The sequence below is a fragment of the Panthera pardus genome, unplaced genomic scaffold (assembly GCF_024362965.1).
Source record: "Panthera pardus isolate Hobbes unplaced genomic scaffold, ASM2436296v1 HiC_scaffold_16, whole genome shotgun sequence".
Lineage (NCBI taxonomy): Eukaryota > Metazoa > Chordata > Mammalia > Carnivora > Felidae > Panthera > Panthera pardus.
The window spans coordinates 79,589,640-79,614,328 of record NW_026526721.1 but is presented as its reverse complement, the minus strand read 5'-3'; the positions used below and the strand labels follow the sequence as shown (position 1 = coordinate 79,614,328).

The 24,689-nt window shown below is 42.5% G+C and overlaps 1 protein-coding gene and 1 long non-coding RNA gene across 7 annotated transcripts in view; one reads left to right on the top strand and one right to left on the bottom strand.

The window, feature by feature from the left end:
* The window catches only part of MASP1 (MBL associated serine protease 1), a 63,143-nt gene extending 58,245 nt beyond the window's left edge, over positions 1-4,898 (bottom strand). For 2 of the 5 annotated variants that reach the window (XM_019463470.2, XM_019463472.2), the window contains exon 1: positions 4,701-4,898. In XM_019463470.2, the coding sequence (XP_019319015.1) occupies positions 4,701-4,705 (5 nt within the window). In that variant the 5' untranslated portion in view covers positions 4,706-4,898. The remainder of the gene's footprint in view (positions 1-4,700) is intronic. The other 3 variants (XM_019463473.2, XM_019463469.2, XM_019463476.2) reach the window with 3 other exon arrangements.
* Positions 4,899-5,019: 121 nt separating this feature from the next.
* Positions 5,020-24,689, top strand: part of LOC109275288 (uncharacterized) — a 43,030-nt gene continuing 23,360 nt past the window's right edge. The window contains exons 1-4 of one of the 2 annotated variants that reach the window (XR_008422492.1): positions 5,020-5,132; positions 5,287-9,231; positions 12,629-12,719; positions 22,286-23,071. This is a non-coding gene — a long non-coding RNA (uncharacterized LOC109275288). Of the gene's footprint in view, positions 5,133-5,286; positions 9,232-12,628; positions 12,720-22,285; positions 23,072-24,689 lie in introns of those variants that run through there. The other variant, XR_002084045.2, reaches the window with a different exon arrangement.

Genomic DNA, 24,689 nt, shown 5'->3' with positions numbered 1-24,689 from the left:
CTTCAGCTCAGGTCATGATCTCGCAGCTTGTGAGTTCGAGCCCCGCGTCGGGCTCTGTGCTGGCAGCTCGGAGCCTGGAGCCTGCTCCGGATTCTGTCTCCCTCTCTCTCTGCTCCTCCCCTGTTCACTCTCTCTCTCTCTCTCAAAAATTAATAAACATTAAAAAAATTTTAAAGATACTTTGAGAAATCACATGCAGGTGATTTTATTGCAGTATATTGTAAGTGTTCTATTTTATTATTAGTTACTATTGTTAATCTCTTCTTGTGTCTAATTTTTAAAGTTTATTTATTTTGAGAAAGAGGGAGAGAGAGAGAGAGCAGGAGAGGAGCAGGGAGAGAGAATTCCAAGCAGACTCCCCATTGTCAGCATAGAGCTGGACTAGGTGATGGAACTCACAAACTGTGAGGTCATGACCTGAGCAGAAATCAAGAGTCGATCGCTTAACTGACTGAACCATCCAGGGCCCCTCTTACTGTGCCCAATTTATAAATTAAACCTGATCCTAGGTATGTATATAGAGGAAATACATTGTATTTGCTAGCAGGGTTCCCTGCTATCTGTGGTTTCAGGTATCCAGGGAGGGTCTAGGAACCTATCCTCCAGGCATAAACAGGTACTATTGTAATGATTCCATCATTGCTAATCAGAAAGTTGTTTCTACCAACTCTCCCTCCACAGCACACAGATGCATATATACACATATATGAATTTTTGAAGATGTAACACAAGATAACTGTAAATATAGATTGTCTAGCCATCTCAATATTGTATTTACATAAAAGGTAAATAGGTAAATGCAAAAGGCCTAGAAGGATATTAACAGGATATTAACAGTGGTTATCTCTAAAATGGGAATATAAATATTTTAAATGTCATCTTTGTGTATATGAAATGTTCACACTTGTCAGGAAGGAACTTGTACTGTTTTTTCTTTCTTTTAAAAAAAAATTTTTTAATGTTTATTTATGTTTGAGAGACAGAGAGAGACAGAGTGTGAGTGGGGGACGGGCAGAGAGGGAGACACAGAATCTGAAGCAGGCTCCAGGCTCCGAGCTGTCAGCACAAGCCCCATGAAGGGCTCGAACCCACGAACTGTGAAATCATGACCTGAGCGAAGTCGGACGCTTAACCGACTGAGCCACCCAGGCGCCCCGCTGTACTGTTTTTTCAAGAAAAAGAAAATAATGAAGTTATTTAAATTTTTTCCAAGGTCCCTACAATAGTAACATGTAAGATTTCAACAAAGGAAACAAAATGTTTTAATCCAGTTGCCAGTGTCAATATTTTCTAAAAACCAATCTAGGAGGGAGGGCCTCCAAGGCAGACAGAAGGGAAGGCCTAAGTCTAAGCTCTCCAGTGCACTCACAGGAAAGCGGAGTCCAGAAACTCTATCTTTCAGGGCCCAGGCAGCCCCACATTCAAGCGAGGAAATGTACCGATGCTACCAGGGCGGGGAGTTCTGGTTCAGTTCCGCCTGGGGAGGGGAGGGCACTGGTCTTGGGTCAGAAGAGCTAGATTCAAGTCCAGCCTTTGACTTGATTTCTCTGCCCCATCTTGGGGAAGCCAGGTAATGCCTCAGTTTCCTCATCCCGTAGTGGTAATAACGACTTCCCTTAGGGCTGCTATCAGAGTAAAGGAGGATTAGAAAGTACTTTGTTAACCGTCCAGCCCTCAGCAAATGTTAGTGATAATTACTCCCATCATGCTGCTTCCCGAAAAGCAGCGGTTAGGAAAGAGCTTTGGCTCTCAAGCTGGACTTTCCTGCAATAGCGACACCCAGATTATGCAAGGCTGAAAGGTCAACTTTCTCCATGCCTGCTTTTTCCAGACCACATGGAGGAGACTCGGAGCCTCCTAATGCTGGTTTTGTCAAGAGTTGACGGCTGACAGCCCCATTCAGCCTCAAAGGCCCACATGTGGTAGGTAACCAGCCAGTGTGGGAGGAAGGCCTGCAAAGCTTTCTGTTCTATTTTGTTTGCATCTCAAGACAGTTTCAAACATAGGAAACAAATACCTCCTTGCACATAATGGGTTTGAGCATATGCTTGCTTGCTTTAGGGGCTGCTGATCGAAGAACACAAGTGGACGCTTTTGTTTCCCGTGACACTCTCTGAATGTTTTTTGCTTCTTACACACCACGCACTGGCTGTACAATTCCCCACACCTGCGACCTATTCTTGAGCTAATCAAAAAGTTTAGCTACATTTGCTTGAGATGTCAAACATAATACATAAAGCTGGGACTTGATGGACCCCCCTGCACGAGGAGGCTCTCCGGAGTGCATAAAATGCCTGTGTGTGTGTCAATGATCGCGGAAGAAATAGCACTTTCTATCCTCTTTATTCCCTCCCCTCACTTCAACCTACACTGCACCAAAACTTTTTTAAGTAGAAGAGTTGAAAGCTACTGTATAGGTAGATCCCTTGGACAATGCCCTTATTTGACGGATGATGAAAAGGATATCCCAAGAAGTGGTATGTAATGCCCAACAGCAGATGGTGAATTAGCTTCCACAGAAGAAGGGAATCACAAAAGCTAACAGAGGAACCTGCTGGGTCCATGCCCATATCATGCCCAGGCATTTGGCCAAAGCAATTAATCCTGTGAAAAATAATTAAAAAACTCATGGCTTTACGTAGAAATTAAAAGAAAAGATACTAATAACAAAGCCCCTCCCCAACAAATTCTAGTTTAATTGGTCTGGAGTGAGGTCTGGTCATCGGCCCTTTTGAAAGCATCACAGATGATGCTAATGTACAGCTAGAATCAAGAGCTCTTGGTATAGGATAATACACTTGGTTGAGAGTCTGGTGGAATGTAGCAGAAAAAAATCTTGGACTGGGAGTCCAAAGACCCAAGTATGAGTCGGAGCCTTTTCAAGATCATCAGGGTGGCCTCGGGCAAGTTGCTTAACTGCTTTTATCCCCACTTCTCTGTGAATCCTCATCTCATCTAAAATCTGAAGACCAGATGAGACAGGCCTATAAAAGTGCTTCTCAAACTCTGAAGGGCTGTGTCCCCGAGAGGCAAGACCCTTTGGAGACTTCTAACAGAGCACGTCTCCACTGGTCGCCAACTGAATTCTGCTCAGCTACTATTTTTTGAATGCCTAATAGGAAACAGACATTATGCTAGGGGCTGGGCACACTAAGATAAACAGACCTAGATCCTATACCTTAAGGAGCATTCAGTCTTGGACGAGGAGATAGATAATTGAGCGGTGAAATATTACAAAGACGAAAAGAGATGTAGCTCCCAGGAACAGAGACCGTGCAAAGGACAGGATGCTTATGTTGGGGATGTTGGCCAGGGCAGAGGACATCATGTTTGAGCTGTGGCTTGAACAGTCGGGTGCTTCAGGTGGAAAATAAGGAGGAGAGAGGTTCTGCACTAAGGGATGATACAGAACTGTATAAATCAGCCTGTATGTTGGCATGCTGGGGCATTGGCTGGTACAGCAGGATTTGAATAGTGACACATCAGTCAAATTGTCACTCCACGTAGATGAACAGAAATCCTATCTTTTTGCAGGATAAAGGAAAACGAAGTTCGATGGGAAGCTTAACGCTACAATGGATTTTAAAAGAACAGATCGAATGAATCGTAAACACCTGATTATTTCTCTGAACCACAGGTAATCTGAGCCCAAAGAGTTAACACAGTCTGAAGCCCCCCAGTGGCCCCAGACCCAGAAAAGTTGCTAGGTGACTTTGCAGAAGAGAAACAAATAGAAACTCTTTTTCCAATTGAGAAGAAAATCAATGGGAAAAGAGGTGCTCGGGGACTTAACACATCTGCAGGGTGTTTTTCTTTTTCTGTCTTTTTCCCCCCTGTATTTTTAACAGCATTAATGCTTAGAAATAGTAAAAATAATTGCACTGGCTGGGTTTTGAGACTCGCAGAGGAAAACTTAGAAGAAATGCCTGGTAAGAAGGATCAAGTAACTCTTAAGTATAAGCTGAGGAATAGGAAATCTTGAAGAGTTTAAAAACAATTAGAATTTAGAGTCCTAGATTTAGAACGCCAAAGACTCCTTTTTTTTTTCTTTCTTTCTTTTTTTTTTTTTTTTTAATTTGTGGTATCCCTTTAAGAGCCATTCGGTGCAATTCATAGCCTGATTCATACCACCAGCTGCCTCTGATTTCAGTGAGAAATGCAGAAATTTATAAGGAACTGTAAAATGGGGACAGGTTTTTCGTCTTCTAAATTGAGGTTTTGACTGGCAAACTTCTGAAGGTTTAAGAAACCACAGAGCTGAGCTGTGGGAAGCTGGTTTCTTTTCCGGTCCGAACAAATAAACACACAAACACATACCTAACTCACAAAGTGTTGGAAGAGATAAATCAGTGCTCTTTGCAGAGGAGGAAAACAAAAAATCAGCCTTGCGGGCACCGGAGGAAAGTCACATCTGCCAGCAGACAGCACCCTGTGCTGGCAGAGGGGGAAACTGAGCTTCGGCAGTGTCCCGGCAGGATTTGCACAAAGTCTCCTGTTTCGAGCTGGGGTGTCCCCGCCGTCCCAGGGCAGCGCCCAGCCCGCATCTCCCTTCTCAAAGCCCCAAGGATTGACAAGAACCCCCTGCAACACCCCCAGGACGCCCAGGTGAGTCTGCCTAGAGACAAGGTCAAACTCTCCAGGGCTGCTTGATACCTGGTTCCTGAAAGGGCACCCGTGCCCACTCCTGCTCTGGCACTCACCTCATTTTCCAGCCTTGGGTGCTCCTAGCTGCCTGGCCTTGGTCCCCCCGGTCTGACTTTCCTGTGAGCTTGTCCCCGGTGTGGTGTCAGCGATGCCTTATCTTTGTTCTGAGGTCCCTGTGTGTCTCTGGAATTGGCTGGCATTCTCCATTCAGGTCACGCCTTCCCCTGCCTGCAACAGATCCCCTCTCCCCCTCTCTCCCTCTGCCTTTTCCTCTCTCTCCTCTCTGTCTCTCCCTCTCTCTCTCTCTCTCTCTCTCTCTCCCTCCTCTCTCTCCCTCTCTCCTCTGACTCTCACTTACACACACTCATAGGAACCTGACAGAACAGAATCTGTCTTCTTCCTGAAAAGATCTGCTCTCCCAGTTCCTTCCTTTATCCTGTGTGGCTGGCCCCAGCTCTTCAGAGAAAATAACTGGGAAGCTCAAAAAGGTATTTGTATCTGTGTGTGTGTGTGTGTGTGTGAGAGAGACAGAGGGGGAGAGAGAGAGAGAGAGAGAATGTGTGTGTGTGTGTGTGTGTGTGTGTGTGTGTGTGAATGGTGGAGAGGGACAAAGTCTAATTTCTCTTTAGTCTCCCCTGCCAGATGGCTATAGTTTTCTGCTCGTCTTCAGGACACCGGCAAAAAGACACCAGTGAAGCAGAAACAACCCACTAAGAAGGCAATTCTGACATCTACACTAGGAAAGAAAAAAGGTCCAAATCCCAAAGCCTCAGACAGCCTGCAAACAGCAACAGATTTTCCTGCGAACAGAGCCACTGGCCAGGAATGGGAGGGAGCCCCAAGTCCTACAGTTGGCTAGTGGTTCTCCTCCACCTAAAAGCAAAACTTGTGCTGTTTACCAGCTCAGTGTGTGGAGATCTAATTCAGCCCAGTGCGGGTCCATCAACAGCAGGAGAGCCCGCACCCTATGGGGATAGAAACACCTGGGCCTGTGTACCAGCCTACACCCTGAGATTGTGGAGAAATGCAGCACCAGATCTAAGTCGAGCTGAATAAGACAGTTACTTCCCCACGACAATGGCAACCAATACTCAATACGGAGAGAGACGTCTGGACGTGAAAAATAGATTTTGCGGAGAAGCTTTTCTGTGTTAGGAACAGCGCTAAGCATAAGCATGGTCTCAAGTACTCCCGAGGATTTGTAAGGGTCACCCTATTGTACTCATTTTACAGATGAGAAAACTGAGGCTCAGAGAGGTTCTACACCGTGCCAAGATCATCCAGCTCTTTTTTACTCCTTTGCTACTACCGCCAAGAGTTGACATTTGTTGAGCCCTCTGTGTCGGGGACTGTTTTAGTAATGTGTTAATTTCCTTCAATCATCTTTATATCTCGTAGAGTTGGGTAGTAGGCTTAGCCCCATTTTACAGATGAGGAAACCGCCCAGAGAGATTAAGTAGTATACCCAAGATCACACAGAAAGCTACAGGGGACAAATTTGAGACCTTACCCACGGTCTTGCACTGCTCCTCACTCATATATTATAATGTGTCTGGCATTTCAAATACAGCATCCACAGGGAAGCTCGACTCGAGGCATTCTGGAAAGAGCAGTAGGCTCGGAGTCCGAATTTAGCTGTAATCTTTCCTTTCTGTGCGAGCTGACTGTGCACCGTTGGGCCCAATACTTTATTAACATCTCTGATCCTGCTTTGCGTCGGGGAAAGGAGGCTTGCTACGAGGCTTCAGGGTGATTATGTTTGTGGAAGTGCTTTGCTAGCTGCCTGGTGGTGTATCTGAGAGAGGGCCCCCCACCCGGTCTAACCCAGGTCACGGACACAGGTACTCTCCACGCTTGGGTACTGCTGCCTTGGCAGATTTGGGGGAACAGGGGTTTGAATCCCCACCCCCCCAGGATTCTTCTTGCCTCCGTTTTCTCTCCAGTTTCTCTATTTTAACACTTTCAAATGTCAGTCTTGCCAGGCCTGGCATTAGTGAGAGGCTGTGGTCGATAATGTGGGTGCAAATATATGAGATGAGAGAATATGTTTGAACTCAGGCACTGTTTTAGCAAAATGTTGCTTTCTGTTTCAGGCAGGGTAGGGGGAAAAAAACGTTTAAAAGTCCCATTAAGAAGCCTCATAGGCTCCTCAGACATCAAATAACTCTCGCAAAACAACATTTTAATGATTTAAGTGTAAATGAATCAGAAACACATGGATTGCATTTCTCTTGGAATACCCCAGGGTTTTTAAACCGAAGGAGAAAGAACTTGGCTCAAAGCACAGTGTGCTATGCAGAGGGCCCTGCCCGTCACAGACATTCCCTCTATTCATGTGGCAGCAGGACTGGCCCTCTCCTAATTTAGGGCACATACAGGAATATGCAATCATTTGTTCTGGGCACAGAGGGAAGAGCTTGGGAGAGAAAGCCATCAGCGTCTCCTTGTAAGTGTCATAGAGCACTTGAGCTTCCCAGAATAATTTCCTGGCCAGATTTTTTCAAGGCTGCCAATGTTCAATGGGAGGCATTTGAAATACGTTCTAAGCCAAAGTTCTGCCAATAGACAGCAGATCTGATATGTGTTTCCCTGGGAGTTCGCCAAGGCTCAGATGGAATCTGCATGAAAACAGGAACTGTGTGTGGCTGGCTCAGTGAATGATCTGGGTGAGATTCAGGGAAGTTTCCCATTAGACTAGAAGACATTGGTGATGTTGTCCTGACCTTTTGATTAAAAAAAAACAAAAAAAAAACCTCTCTGAAGTATCATTAACAGACCATGAGAAGTGGGAGGAACACAAGGGAGATTGGTCTGGGAGTAGGCTCGGTGTCAGTAGGCTAACTTGTATGTAACCTTGGGCAGCGACTTTCCCGGCTGGGGGGAGGGAGGGGAGGGTCATCTCTTTGCTCCACTATAAACTCAGGGATTAGACCCCATTGAGATGATGGAACACATATGAATGTGGATGCGAGAACTGTGGAATAACCCTGCAGTGAAGGTAGTTGCGAGGGTTGCTCTCATGACCTACGAAGAGAGTCGAGTCTAGAGCAGCCAACTAATCTCGACACTTGCTTTATCTGCGATCATCGCACATGACATTGCTCAGGATTCTGTCGTGGTTATTCAGAAAAATAATTTTTAAGAAGATTCACCTAGGTTTTTAAAAGTTTGACAAAACGCTTAAAATATACATCCAATCAACTAACAGTACCTCATTTAGAATCCTAAAATGTAGAACAACAGAGGTGGGCTCAACAGCCCCAGGTTAGAGTGCAAGACAGGGGTCAGAAATACAGCACTAAGAGGGTAAATGTGACAGCATTCCTACCACTAGAACCGGGCTTGGTTTATATGTTGTACCGAGTATTTATTATATACGACTCCTGAGCCGAGACTTTCTGGAATCCCATGAATGTGCTAGAAAATGTCAAGTATTTGGGCAATGGAATTTTGTTGGCAAAGTCTGAAATCCAGGCTTCCTATAGAATATCTAAGAAACTGGTAAATAGCCCCAAAGATGGCACCTTATAATTATATTTTGGGTTATACAATACATTGACTATGTTGAAAGCCATTGCTTCAGAGCCTATCATATTTTCAGAATAATATTGGGGGGGGGGGATTAAAGAAATACCAATCCCTAAACTTCGTCCCAGGAGATTCAAATTCAGTGAATTTGGGGTGGAGAGCCTGAATCTCTAATTTTAAAAGCTCTCCTAGGGGCACCTGGGTGGCTCAGTCAGTTCAGCGGTTGAGCGGCCGACTTCAGCTCAGGTCATGATCTCATGGTTCGTGGGCCCAAGCCCACATGGAGCTTGCTGCTGTCAGCGCAGAGCCTGCTTTGGATTATCTGCCCCCCCCCCCGCCCCTCCCTGGCTTGTGTTCTCTCTCAACAATAAATTAAAAAAAAACATTAAAAAATAAAAGTCATCATGGCATGTTTTTGCCTATCTGGGTACATACACCATAATGGTACATCTTATCATTGATGGCATTTTATTTTAGTTTTTAGTTTTATATATATATTTTTTAACAATTGTAAATATTTATGCACCCAACATGGGAGGACCCAAACATAAAGCAACTATTAACATAGAGGAAGAAATTGATGACAATACGATATTGGTAGGGGACTTAAACACCCTACTTACAACAATGGACGGATCATCCAAACAGAAATTGATGGCATTTTAGATTTGATGAAGTATCCTTAGCATGTGCCAGATGCTTCCATATACATTATTACATGTAGTAGTCACATATTTTTACAGAGGAAGACACTGAGGCTCAGAGAGACCATGCCAGTAAGAGGACAACTGCCATGTGGAGTCTAGGCCCCCTGACCCCAGATCCAGGACTCTTTCCCTTCACCTGCAGGCTCCCGATCCTGCCTGTGGACTTTGAACACCCATGAGCCATGCTATCACGTGTCTGCAAGAGTTCAGGGAAGGCAAAAAGCGTATCTGTTGAAAAATAAACTATTAGGCTCTGTTATGAGCTGAAGTGTGTCCTTCCTAAATTCGTATGTTGAAGCCCTAACCCCCAGAACCTCGGAATGTGACAATTTGGAGATAGAGACTTGAAGAGGTGATTAAGCTCAAATGGGACCATTGCGGGGGTGGGGGGGGCGATCTTACCGGTAACTGGCATCCTTATGATAAGAGGAGATTAGGACACAGACACCACAGAGGAAAAGACCATGTGAGGACACAGTGAGGATGTGGCTATCTGCAAGCCAAGGAGAGGTGTCTCAAAAGAACACCTTGAGCTTTCACTGGAAAACACCTGCCCACACCTCGGCTTTGAAGTGCTGGTCTCCAAAACTATAAGGAAATAAATTTATGCTGTTTAAGCCACCAAATATGTGGTACTTTGTCACGGCAGCCCTAGCCCATGTTCTCTTACACAAGGTCTTGAAAAGCAGGCAGCACGTGCCAGCAGGGTGTCAGGCCGATTTCAGATGCCACGGACATGGGATTCAAAAGTGCCAGGGAAGCTGATATTCTGTTTGGTAGATAATAAGAGAAACCTCGACTAATGTTCAAAGAGAAGTTATTTTCCTCACATAGCTAGAAGTGAGGAGGGACATAGGTCTGGGGCAGCTGCTGGGCATTGTCTTCTTTCTTTTTTGCTCTGCCAGCCTTAGGATATGGGCTTTTAGTCTCATGCTTGCCACCTCATGGTCACAAAAAGGCTGCTGTGACTCTACATGTCACGTCCACATTCTAAACAGAAAAAAAGGAAGAAGAGGGAAAGGGAATTGGTGGACTTCTCCTTATGTCCCACAGACCAGAGTTGGGTCACATGGGAAGTCCAATTCTTAGTTTTACAGCTTACATAGCCGAGACAGGCAGCAAGGAAGACAGGGGTTGGAAACGGAAATTGCATGAGTCAACCTTCGGTGTCTGTCACCACCATATGCCAAGAAAGTCCTGCCTTCTTCATTTCCCTTTCACTCCTGATAGTATTGAGAAGAAAGTCTGAGGGTGATGCCATTATGCCATAAATGCTAATTACCCTTTTATCAAGGACAGGTGGGTCCCAAATTCATAGTCTTGCAGAGGCCATATTATTCTTCTAGAGTTTAGCAACGTTTTATTCATTATTTTTATTTTTATATTTAGAGCGGCAACATACTTTCACATATATGGATTTCAGTTAAAAAAGAAAACAAATCTGGAGTAGATTTAAATAAAAATATCAAATAAATAACAATAAACATGTTTTCATGTATATGAAAAAAATTATAAATGTGGCCAAATATTGGAAGCATTGCTCTAGAGGGGGGACACAATAGAAGCAGCCTGGCATGGCCTATGAGTCAGGATGCTGAGAACAGAGGTCACATTCTGCCCTAACCCACTGAGAAGTCCTGAGCTTTTTGTCTGTCCTCCTTAGGCTTTGGATTTCTAATTCACAACGATGATGTTGGATTAGCTGTCTTGTTTTCATTTTTGTTTTATTTTTTTTAAAGGGTATCCTTTCTCGAACACTTTAAGATCACTTTGTTTCAGTGTGTGGAACCATACCCGATGCATTACTATCCATCCTGGACTAATGTTTTAGATCTCAAAGTGGCTTTACAAAGAGGGTGTACTCTGGGATATAACAGAAGAAAGTATTTTCGAGAAGAACGCTTTCCTCTTGAAAATAACCATTAAAGGGCATGCCTTATTATCGGCATTTTACGTGTATGATTAATAATATTGAGGTGACGTAACAGAGGCCTAGAGAGAGAAATGTGTTGTCCAGGGTCACACTGAAATTAGGTGGTGAGCTGAGATATGAGTCAGAGTTTCCTACTCCAGTGCTCTTTTATGTTAGGTTGTAGGCCACTCTATTTGAAACTGAGTACTTTAAAAAGAAACTTGCTTGTTTTTCGGAAGACCCCAAATGACCCTTGCCTGGCCAGCACAGCTGGCTCTCTATTGCACAGTTTTATTGAACAAAGAGGTATGCTAAGGTGTTTGGACCTCCCTTTAAGAGCAAAATCTTCATGCTTCATCAGTTGCCAGTAGGCTTACAGATTCTAGAATCTACTTTGGGCTCTGTATCAGAGAGGATACCCCTCCCCTTTTCCCACCTCTCAGCCCAACCTGATTCCCACCTTCTTCCTTATTCTTTAGGCTGGAGTCTAAGTTTATGAGTGGAAATGAGTCAACTGGTCATACACATCAGCTTCTCTTGCTTCCTACCTTCTTTTATTCAGTGAAAAAAACCAACAACTAGGAACTAGCCTTCTTTAGGTCTTCTGGCTCTATCTTTACTCTTCTTTCTCTATGCTCCTTGCCAAAGAGTGATAAGGGGAGGATGTTAGGATTTAAACTCTGGCAGGGGGTGGGCGTGCTCTACTGAAACTTCTGACTCAAGGAAGCCCTGTCATCTAGCCCAGCTTTACTGGAGGGCTCAAGTCTGTGGAACCAGGAACTAGCCTCATCGGTAACACAGGGTACCTGATTTTCTGTTTGATGACCTTGCAGGAGGACAGGTGACGTTTCAGGAATGATCCTGGGATTCTTAAGTGGTTGAGACATACACCATCTGTTTGGGCAGAGATTTTGCCCCTCCCAAATTCATTTGTTGAAGTCCCAACCCCCAATATCTCAGAATAGGATAACATTTAAAGATACGGCCTTTATTTATTTATTTATTTATTAAAAAATTTTTAACGTTTGTTTATTTTTGAGACAGAGAGAGACAGAGCATGAACAGGGGAGGGGCAGAGAGAGAGGGAGACACAGAATCTGAAACAGGCTCCAGGCTCTGAGCTGTCAGCACAGAGCCCGACGTGGGGCTCGAACTCCCGGACCACAAGATCATGACCTGAGCTGAAGTCGGACACGTAACCGACTGAGCCACCCAGGCGCCCCTAAAGATATGGCCTTGAAAAGGTAATTAAAGTTGGGGCACCTGGGTGGCTCAGTTGGCTAAGCATCTGGCTCTTGATTTTGGCTCTGGTCATGATCCCAGGGTGGGGAGATCAAGCCCCATGTTGAGCTCCAGTGCTGAGTGTGGAGTCTGCTTAAGATTCTTTCTCTCCTTCTGCCCCTCCCCCCTGCTTGTGCTCACTCTCTCTCTCTCTCTCTCCCTCGAATTAAAAGAAAAAGGTAATTAAAGTTAAAAAAGTGCTGTTGGGTGGTCCCTAATCCAGCATGACTGGTGTCCTTTTAAGAAATGGAGATTAGGACACAGATGACACCTAGGGACAACCGTGTGAGGACACAGTAAAAAGGTAACCATCTGCGAGCTGAGGAGAGAGGTGTCAAAAGAACCCAAACCTGCCAATGCATTGATCTTAGACTTCCAGCCTCCAGAACTGTGAGAAAATACATTTCTGCTGTGTAAGTAACCCAGTCTGTGGTATTTTGTTATGGAAGTCCTAGGAAACCAATAAGCCCTCCCAACCTCCCTTACCCTTGCTCACCTAAGTCCATTTTATATCAACAGTAGTTTCTATTCACTCATTATGTCTTCCCTCTCCCAGAGGTTCCCCAGATGCTAAGGCCACAGGGACCAAGCAGATCCAACCACAGGACAGAGTTGTTTAGACCATAAGAAGCAAATGGACAGTTGGGGTAAGACCGTGGGGTGCGGTTGGGGGGCAGACTCGGATCGTGGATGAGTCAGGGTCCTTACTTCCCTAACTCTCTACTGCTATTTCATGACTATTACTTTTCCACCCTCCTTCCAAATTCCCCTGCCCTTCTATCACTCTGGCAAACTGCTCATCACTGTTACTGCCACCTTCCAATCTCTTGTTCCCATCCTTTGCTCCTTTCTTTAAGAACTTAGGCATGTGGCACCATTGCTTACCTTTCCTTCCGCGTTCCTCCTGACATCCTGAGTGACCCTAGGCCTTCATCCTTTAACATCCTCATCCTCAATGATGACTTCTTCCACTTAACCCTAACCACCTACTACATCCATACTCACATCCACCTCTGAAGTCCTCAGCTCATAAGAAACGCCCCATTTTCTGACCACCATGTCCTATCTTTCTAGGTCGTTTGCTCCTTCCATCACCCTACAGATTGCAGTAACAGTAGACTTCAATCTCATCAAGACATACTGTTCTTTGACACCACTCTGTTTTCAGTCTATCAGGTCCTCCTGCCTTTACATCTTTTCTGAATCCCACAACCAATCGCCAGCATTCTTTTGCAGATGATTCTGTTCTTTTTAAAAAAAAAATTTAACATTTATTTATTTTTGAGACAGAGAGAGAGCATGAACAGGGAAGGGTCAGAGAAAGAGGGAGACACAGAATCTGAAACAGGCTCCAGGCTCTGAGCTGTCAGCACAGAGCCCGACGCCGGGCTTGAACCCACGGACCGCGAGATCATGACCTGAGCCAAAGTCGGACGCTTAACCGACTGAGCCACCCAGGCGACCCCAGATGATTCTATTCTTTCTCTCCCTGTTTTCTCAGCTCTCCTCTTGCTTCAGAGGAATGATTCTTTATCTTCCTAGTGAATCATTACGAATCTAATGAAAGCTAGATCTCCTGTCTGGAATACCCCCCATAAAGCCCCATAGTTCCATCCCTCAACTCCTTCAACTCTTTCTAAAAGTGTCACCTTCTTAGTGATACCCTTCCTGACCACTCTATTCTATCGCTTGTATTTCGACCCACACTCACAATCCCCAGACCTGGTTCCAGTTTTTTTCATGGCACTGATCACCAGCTAAGGTACAATTTATTTTAATTATTATTTGTTTGTTGCTCCCTTCCCATCCCATTGGAATAGCATAATCTCCAGGTGGACAAGTAGTTTTGTATTTTTTGTTTACTGCTCTGTTTCCAATTCCAGGCCACTGCCTTTGATTTGTACTTAGTAGGACCTTAATAAACATTTGTGGAATGGTCTTTCCTCCCAGGGAAAAATTTAAATATGCACATACTCTTAAAACTTAGCATACAATGTCTGGGTCTTGATGGCCTTTCTGAGGCCCTGAAACTCAGAAGCTTAGTGTTAACCCTTCTTCCTGAATATTTCTCATGCACTTCATGACTACAATTTTAAATGCTGTTGTATACTGATTACTTACAAATCTATTTCTGTAGTCTATTATCTCCCCACAGTTCCTCGCCCACCGATCAAGTGTCTGTTCACACCTCCATCTGAGGTTTCTACTGGGCAGAGGTTACAATCTTTCCATTCTCAGTTTGCTCTTTCTCCTGCACCACCTATGTTCGTGAACCACCATTATTAGCTCAGAAACTCACGCCAGATATTTGAGAGTCAGCTCTGATGTATTTTTTTCCTTTCTCCTCATGTGCCATTAATCAATAAGTCCCATTATTTGCATGTAAGTCTTTTGCAAATCCAGCATCCTAGTGGAAGGCTTCATTAATTCACACTGGCTTGTCTCAATAACCTCCTAATTGGTTTTTCTCTCTACAGCACCATTCTTAAAAAAAAAAAAAAAAAAAAAACAAACTCATTAATTCTCTCCTTTGTTAAACCTTTTCCTAAACGCCCTCCTTTGCTTAAAGAGGCAAATAAGAGTGTCTCAAAATAACATTTGAACCCTGAAGCCTCATGTTGACATGAGGTGCCATGAGATTGAAATAGTCTGCAGTGTTGAGACAGCATGTGGAGGACAGCTGCATTGGCAAGTGCGCTGGGTCCACAGCACACTTTGCATGAGTGAGAAAAAAAAAAAAACTGTTGTATAAAGCCACAGAGCTTTTGGTTTTTGTTTGTTTCTGTAGATGATCTAGCCTAGCCCAACTCACACGATGCTCTTATGTCGAATTGCTCTTTTCACGTCTATATTCTTCCCCTCACTTAGGCACACACACTTTAATGTCTAGAACTGGTACCAAACTCATAGTTTATTCCAGATTCCATTACGCTCTTTCATGCATGCGTGAACTTATATACTTGGTTCTCTTGCTCTTTACTGCTATTTTCTTCCTCATTTTCTTGTAGAACGTTCTCTAATTTATCCTTTGAAATCTTGCGTAAATGTCAGCTTTTCTGGGAGATCTTCTCTGATCACCCAGTGGAGAAGTAAATACTACCTTTGTTCCTTATACATACTTTACATTATTGCATGTGTTACATTATAAAAGTGGTCAGCAAAGTCATGGTGATATGGCAGCTGAATAGAATGAGTACACGTCAGCTAAGGAAGGGTTGGTGGGTTCAGAAGGGTGGACTATATTACCTGGACATCAAGAGAAATGGAAATTTCCAATTTCTGTACCCAATCCATAGACATACTAAGAAAGACTAGAAATGAGAGAAATAAATGAACGGCTGCACTCAGAAGCAAGAAAAGGAAAGATCTGTGGATGAGAAAGTCTGTACAAGGAGGTCTGTAGATGAGAATTTGTAGCAGTGATCCGGGGAACCCATCCTGACCATGGGAACTCATCCTGTGGGAACCCATCCTGACCATGTGGAAAGCCATCAAGGTCCCATGGGGAAGCTGGATTCTGACAAGGCTGTATCATGAAGTCACTTGTTAAGAAATAGAAACCACCAACACAGAAAGGGCACCGAGCAAGCATCAACAGATATTTTTTTTAAAGACTGTATATGGAAAAAGGATCATAAATTCAATAAGAGAAGAATGTTATGTAAGGAAATAGGGTTAACAGAAATGTAAGAGCAGCATTTTAAAGTAAGCTATCTCTGGAGTGCTAAAAGAGGGTGTATCATCTATGAAACAAGAAGAGGAGAAAGATCTGAAAAAAGAATAGATTGAAACACAAAAGGAAGTAATTGGATAATCAGTGAAACTAAACCAATAATTTTGTATTCATTAAATATAATTATGTTAAGTACACGTATTAAAATTAAAAATAAAATGCAGTACTAATATGATGGATGAATGGTCACAAGTGAATGATCTGAAGAATCCAGCTGAGGAATTTCCCCAGATAAAGAGATCAGAAGTATGGAAAAGTAAAGGGAGTATAGAATCAGAAGATCCTATGTGTGTCTAGTGGAATTTTCATTACAAATGGAATAAAGAGAAGGGAAAGGAAGAAATCTTTGAAGAAATATTGGTCTCATGGGGCTCCTGGGTGGCTCAGTTGGTTGAGCACCTGACTTCGGCTCAGGTCATGATCTCTCAGTCTGTGAGTTCAAGCCCCGTGTCGGGCTCTGTGCTGATAGCTCAGAGCCTGGAGCCTGCTTCGGATTCTGTGTCTCCTTCTCTCTCTGCCCCCACTCCTCCACTCTTTGTCTCTGTCTCTGTCTCTCTCTCTCAAAAATAAATAAACATTTTAAAAGAAAGAAAAAAAGAAACATTCGTCTCAGTTTTCCCAGAATTGAGATGAAACCATGAATCTCAGACCGAAAGGATCTCCCGAGCCTCATGTGAGATACATACATAAAATTATACATCGATTCCTTGCTGTGAAATTTCAGTATATCAGAGGTAGAGTTAAAATCTTAAAAATTACCAAAAAGAAATAATGAAAACCAGACTAATATCCAGATTTTCTGCCAGCCACCTGGAAACGAGAGGGAAGGAAAAAATATCTTAATGTGCAAAAGAAAAATCCTTTGAGCCTGTCATTCTACACTAGCCAGAGGATTATGTAAGTGAAGCTGAAATACAGACATACTCAGGCTCTAAAAGCTTATCACTTGCAGGTCTTTTCAGAAAGAATCACCGGAGGATGTTGGAGATGGTTAGTGTTGACGAAACTGTGGAGAAATAGGCACACTCGTATATTGCTTGTAGGAATAGACAGTGGCATGGCCACTTGGAGGGCAAGCTGGGGGTATCGGTAAAACAAAAATGTGCATAGCTTACAAATCAAGAATGTTACTTCAGGATATCCGTCTTAGAGAAACACTCACATGGGCGAGCATGTTCCTTGTGGCATCGTTTGTAAGGTGAAAAATGAGCCTCGGTAAAATAGTGGTTAGATGTAGTATGGAGCACCAGTGAGAGAAAATGGGAAAGATCTATGTACAGCAACAAGAATTTATCTCCAAGACTTAGCACTGAGTGAAAAGGGAAGGTTGAAGGATGATATACATGTGTTAGGATACTATTTATTGAATGACAAAACAATAGGCTCACCAAACAATCCATATCTTGTACATATCATAGACATTTTGCATGTATTTGGCATATGTCTTAGAAGGAAGCGTGGGAAGGAGATCTAGCCAACGTAACCGGTTACATGTGTGGTGGATGTGGTCAAGAGAGGCTTCATTCCTAGTTCCCAAACTGCAAAGCCTTTTGTGCCTGGTCAGGGGCGCTCAGGCAGCAAAGTGGCACAACCCAATTCACAATGATAAAAAAATCCTGCTGGGTATCATGAGGAAAATGGATTTGGAGGATGGGAGGCAGGGAGGCCAGGTAGGAGGCTGTTGCAGTGGTTAGTTACAGGACTCATTCATCCATTAGGCATTCCCGGAGCCTGGAGCCTGTGAAAATGTTTTAATTAAAAAACAAACAAACAAATATATAATAATGCACTTGGCTTGGATTACATTTGCCTTTATACCAAGGCATGGCTAAAATGTGATTTTTATTCATGTTTTAGATGGATGGAGGGGCTCATAAAGGCAGAAGTGCCTAGAGCCCGCAAAAGTCATAAAGCAGCCATGATTGGGAAAGAGTAATGCTTGCACGGTTCCGAGTGGAGCCAAGTGGACCAAGGCAAAATATGTGTTGTGATAAGAAGAGCCCAAACCTGGCCGTAAATTGAGAGTGGGGAATGATGAGGGAAGGGAAAAAGCAAAGATAGAGCGCCCGGAATGCTCACTTCAGGTGGCACCGGTACCACTTACGGAGACAGGGAAGAGAGGAGGAGAGCAGGGCTTTCCAGATCACTAGCCCTGGGCGCCACACCAGCTGTGGAAAAGTCACCACTGGTCCAGGATCTTGAAAGGGTTGAGGACTACCGCTGAGTCTTTAGGCAACAGGAAGGCGGAAAAGATTTTTTAGCGAAGGCTGACATGATCAGACAGTGTTTTAGACAATGCATGTTTGGAGGCACCTGCGTGGCTCAGTTGATTGAGCATCTGACCTCGGCTCAGGTCATGAACTTGAGGTTTGGTTCATGAGTCCAAGCCCCACCTCGGCCTCGCGGCTGTTGGTGCAGAGCCTGCTTCAGATCCTCGGTCTCCCGCTCTCTGCCCCTCCCCCACTCACGCTGGCTCTCTCGGAAATAAATAAACGTTTGGAAAAACAGTAAAAAAAAGAAAAGAAAGGAAAGGAAAAGAAAATGCATGTTTGATGAATGAGCACACGGGGTGATTAAAGTGAGTTGGTCAGAGCCTGGAGGATATCCCGGGAGCTAATAATACCTACGTAGCCAGGCCCCCGATTCTCCTGCTGCTCCCAGACTCAGGAAAATGAAATGAAACGAAGGCAGTTTGGGAAAGAGCTGGAAAGACCTCCCAGCTCGACCCAGCCCAGAGCACAGCTTGGCTGAGGCTCCGGCTCATGTGGAGCACATGGGGCTTGTGGCTGGCTGTATTCTCGGGCCAAACCACAGGGCAAATTCAAACCCTTCGGTTGTCACAACACAGCAAACCTGAATGACCACGGCTTTTTTTTTTTTTTTTTTTTTTTTTTTTTTTTTTAAAGCAGGACCTTACAAACAAAATACTTCTTCACAAAAAAAAAAACATCTCAGGAAAGCTGGCTACCCCTTAGGCAATTGTTATAAAGGTTGGGCTCAACCACAGCCCACATGGAAAGGGCATAAAGCTCTGTGGACCTTCTGTCTTTACCATGTCTGACCAAGAAAAAAGGGTGACTCATCTGAAGACATTGCCGGTAGACCCTGTTAGGTAAGCACTTAGCACATGATGCTTACTGCTGCATTATTAGGAGAGCAAGGCATTTGGGTAAGCCATGGCGTGACCCAACTCTTTGGGCCTGAGTTGTTTGGATTTTCTTCCCATAAATGGGAGTAATGATAACACTTTCCCTACATACTGTTTCAAGGACATAGTTATTCTTAAAGGCTTTTAAATAATGCACACCTCTGAGAGATCTAATGAAAATTGTTGCCCTCCAGAGAAAATTGTGTATTCAAATAAAAATGCTCATATACCTGTTTGTAGGATCAGGGATTACAACTTCCCTGGTAATACCTTTAAATTGTTTTACAATGTTTATTTTTGAAAGAGAACGAGAGAGAGAGAGAGAGACAGACAACGTGTGAGCATGGGTGGAGGAGGGGCAGAGAGAGAGGGAGACGGAGAATCCAGAGCAGGCTCAGCACGTCCAGCACAAAGGTCAACGTGGGCCCGAACCCAACGAACCGTGAGATCACGACCGAGCGGAAGTCGGATGCTCAACAACCAGCTGAGCCACCCAGGCACCCCCCTGGTAATATCTTTAAACCACCCGCAAAATGACCGCCCATTTTTGGGGTCTCAGCCTATAGTAGTAATTATTAGCATAGTTGGAAAGTAGGGTAGAAGGATCATGAAAGGTATATGTAGAAAGTGGCCTTCAGGTTGGGACTGAAAAACAACAACAACAACAACAACGAACAGGACTTCAACAGGCTGATGGCAGGGCAGGAGCTACAGAAATGGCAAAAAGTGAGGTGGGAAGGCCAGGGATGGAGGCATGATGCATAATGAATAATAGAGCTGACCGTTTGTGGAGCCTGTGCTGTGTGCCAGACAGTATATGCATTCTCTTATTCGATCTTCACAAGTCAGTGATCGTTAGCCCCATTTTAGAGACAAGGAAACAGAAAATTAGGGTGGGAAATAATGAGATGATAATGGAGGTAGGGACTTAGCTTTAAAGTCTCTATTTCAGTTCTCTGTGCCGTTCTTTTTAGTTTTGGGTGTGCTTGAAAATTTTCCTGATACAACATCTTTAAAGTCTCCTGCTCCTTGGGGCGCCTGGGTGGCTCAGTCGGTTAAGCGGCCGACTTCGGCTCAGGTTATGATCTCATGGTCTGTGGGTTCGAGCCCCGCGTCGGGCTCTGTGCTGACAGCTCAGAGTCTGGAGCCTGTTTCAGATTCTGTGTCTCCCTCTCTCTGACCCTCCCCCGTTCATGCTCTGTCTCTCTCTGTCTCAAAAATAAATAAATGTTCAAAAAAAATTTTTTTTTTTTAAAAATAAAGTCTCCTGCTCCTTGCAATTTCTCCACCACAAGATGGCTTAACGGAAAAAGCGCTATAACCTAACACCCGTTAGTTGTGCAGCTTTGGACATGTCGCTTTCTCTTTCTGAGTTTTGCTATTTATTCTCATCTGCAAAATAAGGGGGTTCCTCTAGAATTATCTCCAAGTACTCTCCCAACCTTAGAGTCTATGATTTTTTTAAAGTTTATTTCTTTTGAGAGAGAGAGTGCAAGAGTGAGAGCAGGAGAGAGAGAGAGAGGGAGAAAGAGGGAGGGAACAAGCAGGGGAGGGGAAGAAAGAAGGAAAGACAGAATCCCCAGTAGGCTCCATGAGGTCAGCACAGAGCCCGACGCAGGGTTTGATCTCATGAACAATGAGATCGTGACCTGAGCAGAGATAAAAAATCTGAAGCTCAATTGACTGTGCCACCCAGGCACCTCGAGTCTATGATTTTTTTTTAAGGAGAAATTATTCATTATTCAATAAATAATTGTTTTTCATGTGTTCATACTCCTATTTTCTCAGTAGCTTGTGTCATTTTATTTTTAAGACAGCTGTTTTGAGGTATAATTGACATCCAGTGAGCTACACAAACTTAATGTGTACTATCTGATAAATTCTGACATATGTTTGCACCTCTGAAGCCATCACAATAATCAAGACAATGAACATTTTCACCATCCCCCAAGGTTCCTTGTGTCCCTTTGTAGTTTCTCCTTGCCCCTCCACCGTGCCCCTGCTTCCCTAGGGAAAAACTGGGCTTTTTCTGTCAATGCACATGAATTTGCATTTTCCCCAATTTTGTGCAAATGGAATTGTACGTTATGTTCCCATATTTGTCTGGCTTCTGTCACTCAGTGTAATTATTTTGAGATTCACCCATGTTGCATGCACCGTTAGTTCACAAGCCACAATTTTTTATCTATCCATTCATTAATGGACATATGGGTTGTTTCCAGATTTCAGTAACTACAAATAAAGCTCCTGTGAGTATTCACATGCATGTATTTGTTTGGAAACATGGTTTCATTTCTCTTGGATACATTTCTAGGAGTGGAATGGCTGGGTCATATGGTAGGCACAGTTTCCCAAAGTGAACATTCGAAGTGAACATTCTAGTTGTGCCACATCCTTGCCAACATGTGGTAAGGTCAGTCTTTTTCATTTTAGCCATTATTTTTTTCTTAAATTTGTTAATTAACATTTATTTATTTTGTGAGAGTCAGAGACAGACTGAGCACGAGCAGGGGAGGTGCAGAGAGAGGGAGACACAGAACCGAAAGCAGGCTCCAGGCTCTGAGCTGTCAGCACAGAGCCTGACATGGGGCTCGAACCCACGAACCGTGAGATCATGACCTGAGCCAAAGTCAGTCGCCCAACTGACTGAGCCACCCAGGTGCCCCTAATTTTAGCCATTCTTATATATTTTTAGAGGTATCTTGCTGGGTTTTAGTTTGCATTTCTCTAAAAATGATTTTGAACATCTTTATTTGTTTGTTTTCTGTATCTCTATCTTCTTTGGTAAAGTGTCCATTCAAACCTTTTGCCTGTTTTTTCAATCATATTATTTGTTTTCTAATTATTGAGTTCTTTATATATCCTGAGACCATTGTATATACAAATCTATTTCAGATACATGATTTGCAGATATTTTCCCCTAGTTGGTGCTTTGTGTTTTCTTTGTTAATGTCTTGAAGAAAAAAAAAGCTTTTATCATTATTATTTTGAGAGAGAGAGAGAGAGAGAGAGGGAGAGAGAATGTGCATGAGCAAGTGAGGGGGCGGGAGGGAGAGGACTCAGTGCAAAGCCCAGTGTGGGGCTCAATCTCATGACTGTGAAATCATGATGTGAGCGAAAATCAAGACTCAGATGCTTAGCTGACTGAGCACCCAGGTGCCCCCAAAAGCTTTTAATTTTGATAAAGTGCGATTTAGAAATCTTTTTCCCTCTGGATCATGGTTTTGATGTCATATCAAGGAAATCTTTGCTTAACCCAAGTGTCTGGCATATTAAAGCACTATATATTGGGTGGTTTAAATAATAGACGTTTATTTTTCATAATTCTCTAGGTGGCAAAGTCCAAAATCAAGGAGGCAGCAGATTTCGTTGCTGGTGAGGGCCCTCTTCCTGGCTTGCAGACTACTTTCTTGCTGTGTCCTCACATGGGAGAAAGAGAAGAGAAGCAAGCTTTCTGGTATCTTCTCTTATAAGGACACTGATTCATTATGAGGGACCTACCTTTATGATCTCATCCTATCCTAATTTCCTCCCAAAGGCCCCCTCTTCGAGAACCATCACTTTGGGGGTTAGGGCTTCAACATGAATTTGAGGGTGGGGCACAAGCATTCAGTCCATTGGTCATAATGATTTTTTTTCCCTGTATTTTCTTCTAGAATGTTTATACTTCTAGCTTTACATTTAGGTGTATGATCCATATTGAACTGATTGTTACATATGGCATGATAAATGGATCTAGGAGAATTTTTTTTTTTTTTAATTTAGATATCCAATTGTTCTAGCATGTTTTGTTAAAAAGACTATATTATTTCTCGATCAATTTGCCCTTGCACTTCTGTCAGTTGTCCTGTATGTGGGGATCTATTTCTGGTGTCTCAATTCTGTTCCATTCATCTATTTGTTGATCTTTGCACCAACACCACATTATCTTGATTACTGTAGCCTTAGAAAAAGACTTGAAATCATGTAGTATTAGCTCTCTAACCTTTTTCCAAGGTGTTTTAGAAAAAGCTTGTCAATTTCTACCAGAAAGCTTGCTAGGATTTTGACTGAGATTGTGTGGTACCTATAAATGAATTTGAGGAGAGTTGACATCTTAAAAATATTGAATGCTCTGACCCATGAACACAGTATGTCTTTTCATTTATATCGTTCTTTAATTTCTCACAGTGATTTATTATTTTCAGTGAATAGTTCTTATCTACTTATTGTCATATTTATCTCTAAGTATTTCATAAATTTTTATTTTATTGTAAATGATTTTTATTATTATTTCTGATTGTTTATTGCTAACATATAAAAATACAATTCATCTTGTATATTGATCTCATATACTGCAACCTTGCTGAATTCACATTTTAGTTCTAGTAGCTTCTTAAAATTTAAGATTCCATTATATTTTCTACATGGATGATCATATCATCAAAAGAATGAAGAGAATTTTACTTATTTTCTAATCTGGATGCCTTTTATTTCTTTTTCTTGCTTTGTTACACTGGCTAGAACCAAAAGTACAATAGTGAGTAGAAGTATGAACATAAATGTCTTGCTTTTGATCTTATGGAGAAAATACCCAGTCTTTCACCACAAAGTAAGATGTTAACCATAGGCTTTTTGTGATTGCCCCTTACCAAGCTGAGGAAGTTTTCTTTTATTCCTAATGTGCTGAGAGTTTCCATCAGGAATGGCAGTTGGACTTTACCGATTGTTTTTATTTTTCATTTTTGAGATGGTCATATGATTTTTCATTTTTTGTTTATTAATATTGTAAATTTCACTGGTTTATTTTCTTCATTTTTCCAGAAAGTTAGTTTTGCATTCCTGAGATAAACCCCACTTGGTCATGATATATTATTTTTTTCATATGTTTGAATTCATTTGCTAAAAGTCTATTAAATTTTTTTTGTATCTATGGTTATGAGAAATATTGCTCTGAAATTTTCTTGTAACATTTTTGTCTGGGTTTCTTGTAATATCAGCAAAACATGGCCTCATAGTGAGTTGAAAAATAGTCCTTCTTTTTCAATTGTCTGGAAGTTTATCTACATAAATAAACAAATTGATATTATTTCTTCTTTAAATCTTTAATAGAATTTACCAAAAAGATTATCTGGGCCTGCCCCTCCCTTTTACTTCATGAGAAAAATTTTAACTGCAAATTCAATTTCTTTAATAGGTATAGGAGTATTCAGATTATCTAGTTCATCTTGAGTAAACTTTTCAAGGATCTATTCTATGTTGTCAAACTTATTGGTATAACATTGTGCACAGCATTCTCTTATTATGATTTCAATATTTGTAAAATCTTCAGTAATGTAACCTCTTTCATTTTTGAATTTGGTAATTTGTATTCTTACTCTTTTTGTACTGATCAGTCTATATTGAAATTTGTCAATTTTATTACCTCCTCAAAGAAACTAGTTTTGGTTTCATTGATTTTTTTTTCCCTCCATTAAATTTCTGTTTTATATTTCATTGATTTCCTCTCTGACCTTGATTTCAGCTCAGGTCATGATCTCACAGTTCATGAGATCAAGCCCCATGTCGGCCTCTGTGCTGTCAGCCTGCTTGGTATTCTCTCTCTCCTTCTGTCTCTGCCCCTCCCTCACTCATGCTCTCTCTCTCTCTCAAAATAAATAAATAAGCATTAAAATAATAATATATGTTTCTTATAAACAGCATACAGTTGGGTCTTGTTATTTAAAATTTATCTGACAATCTTTGCCTTTCAGTTAT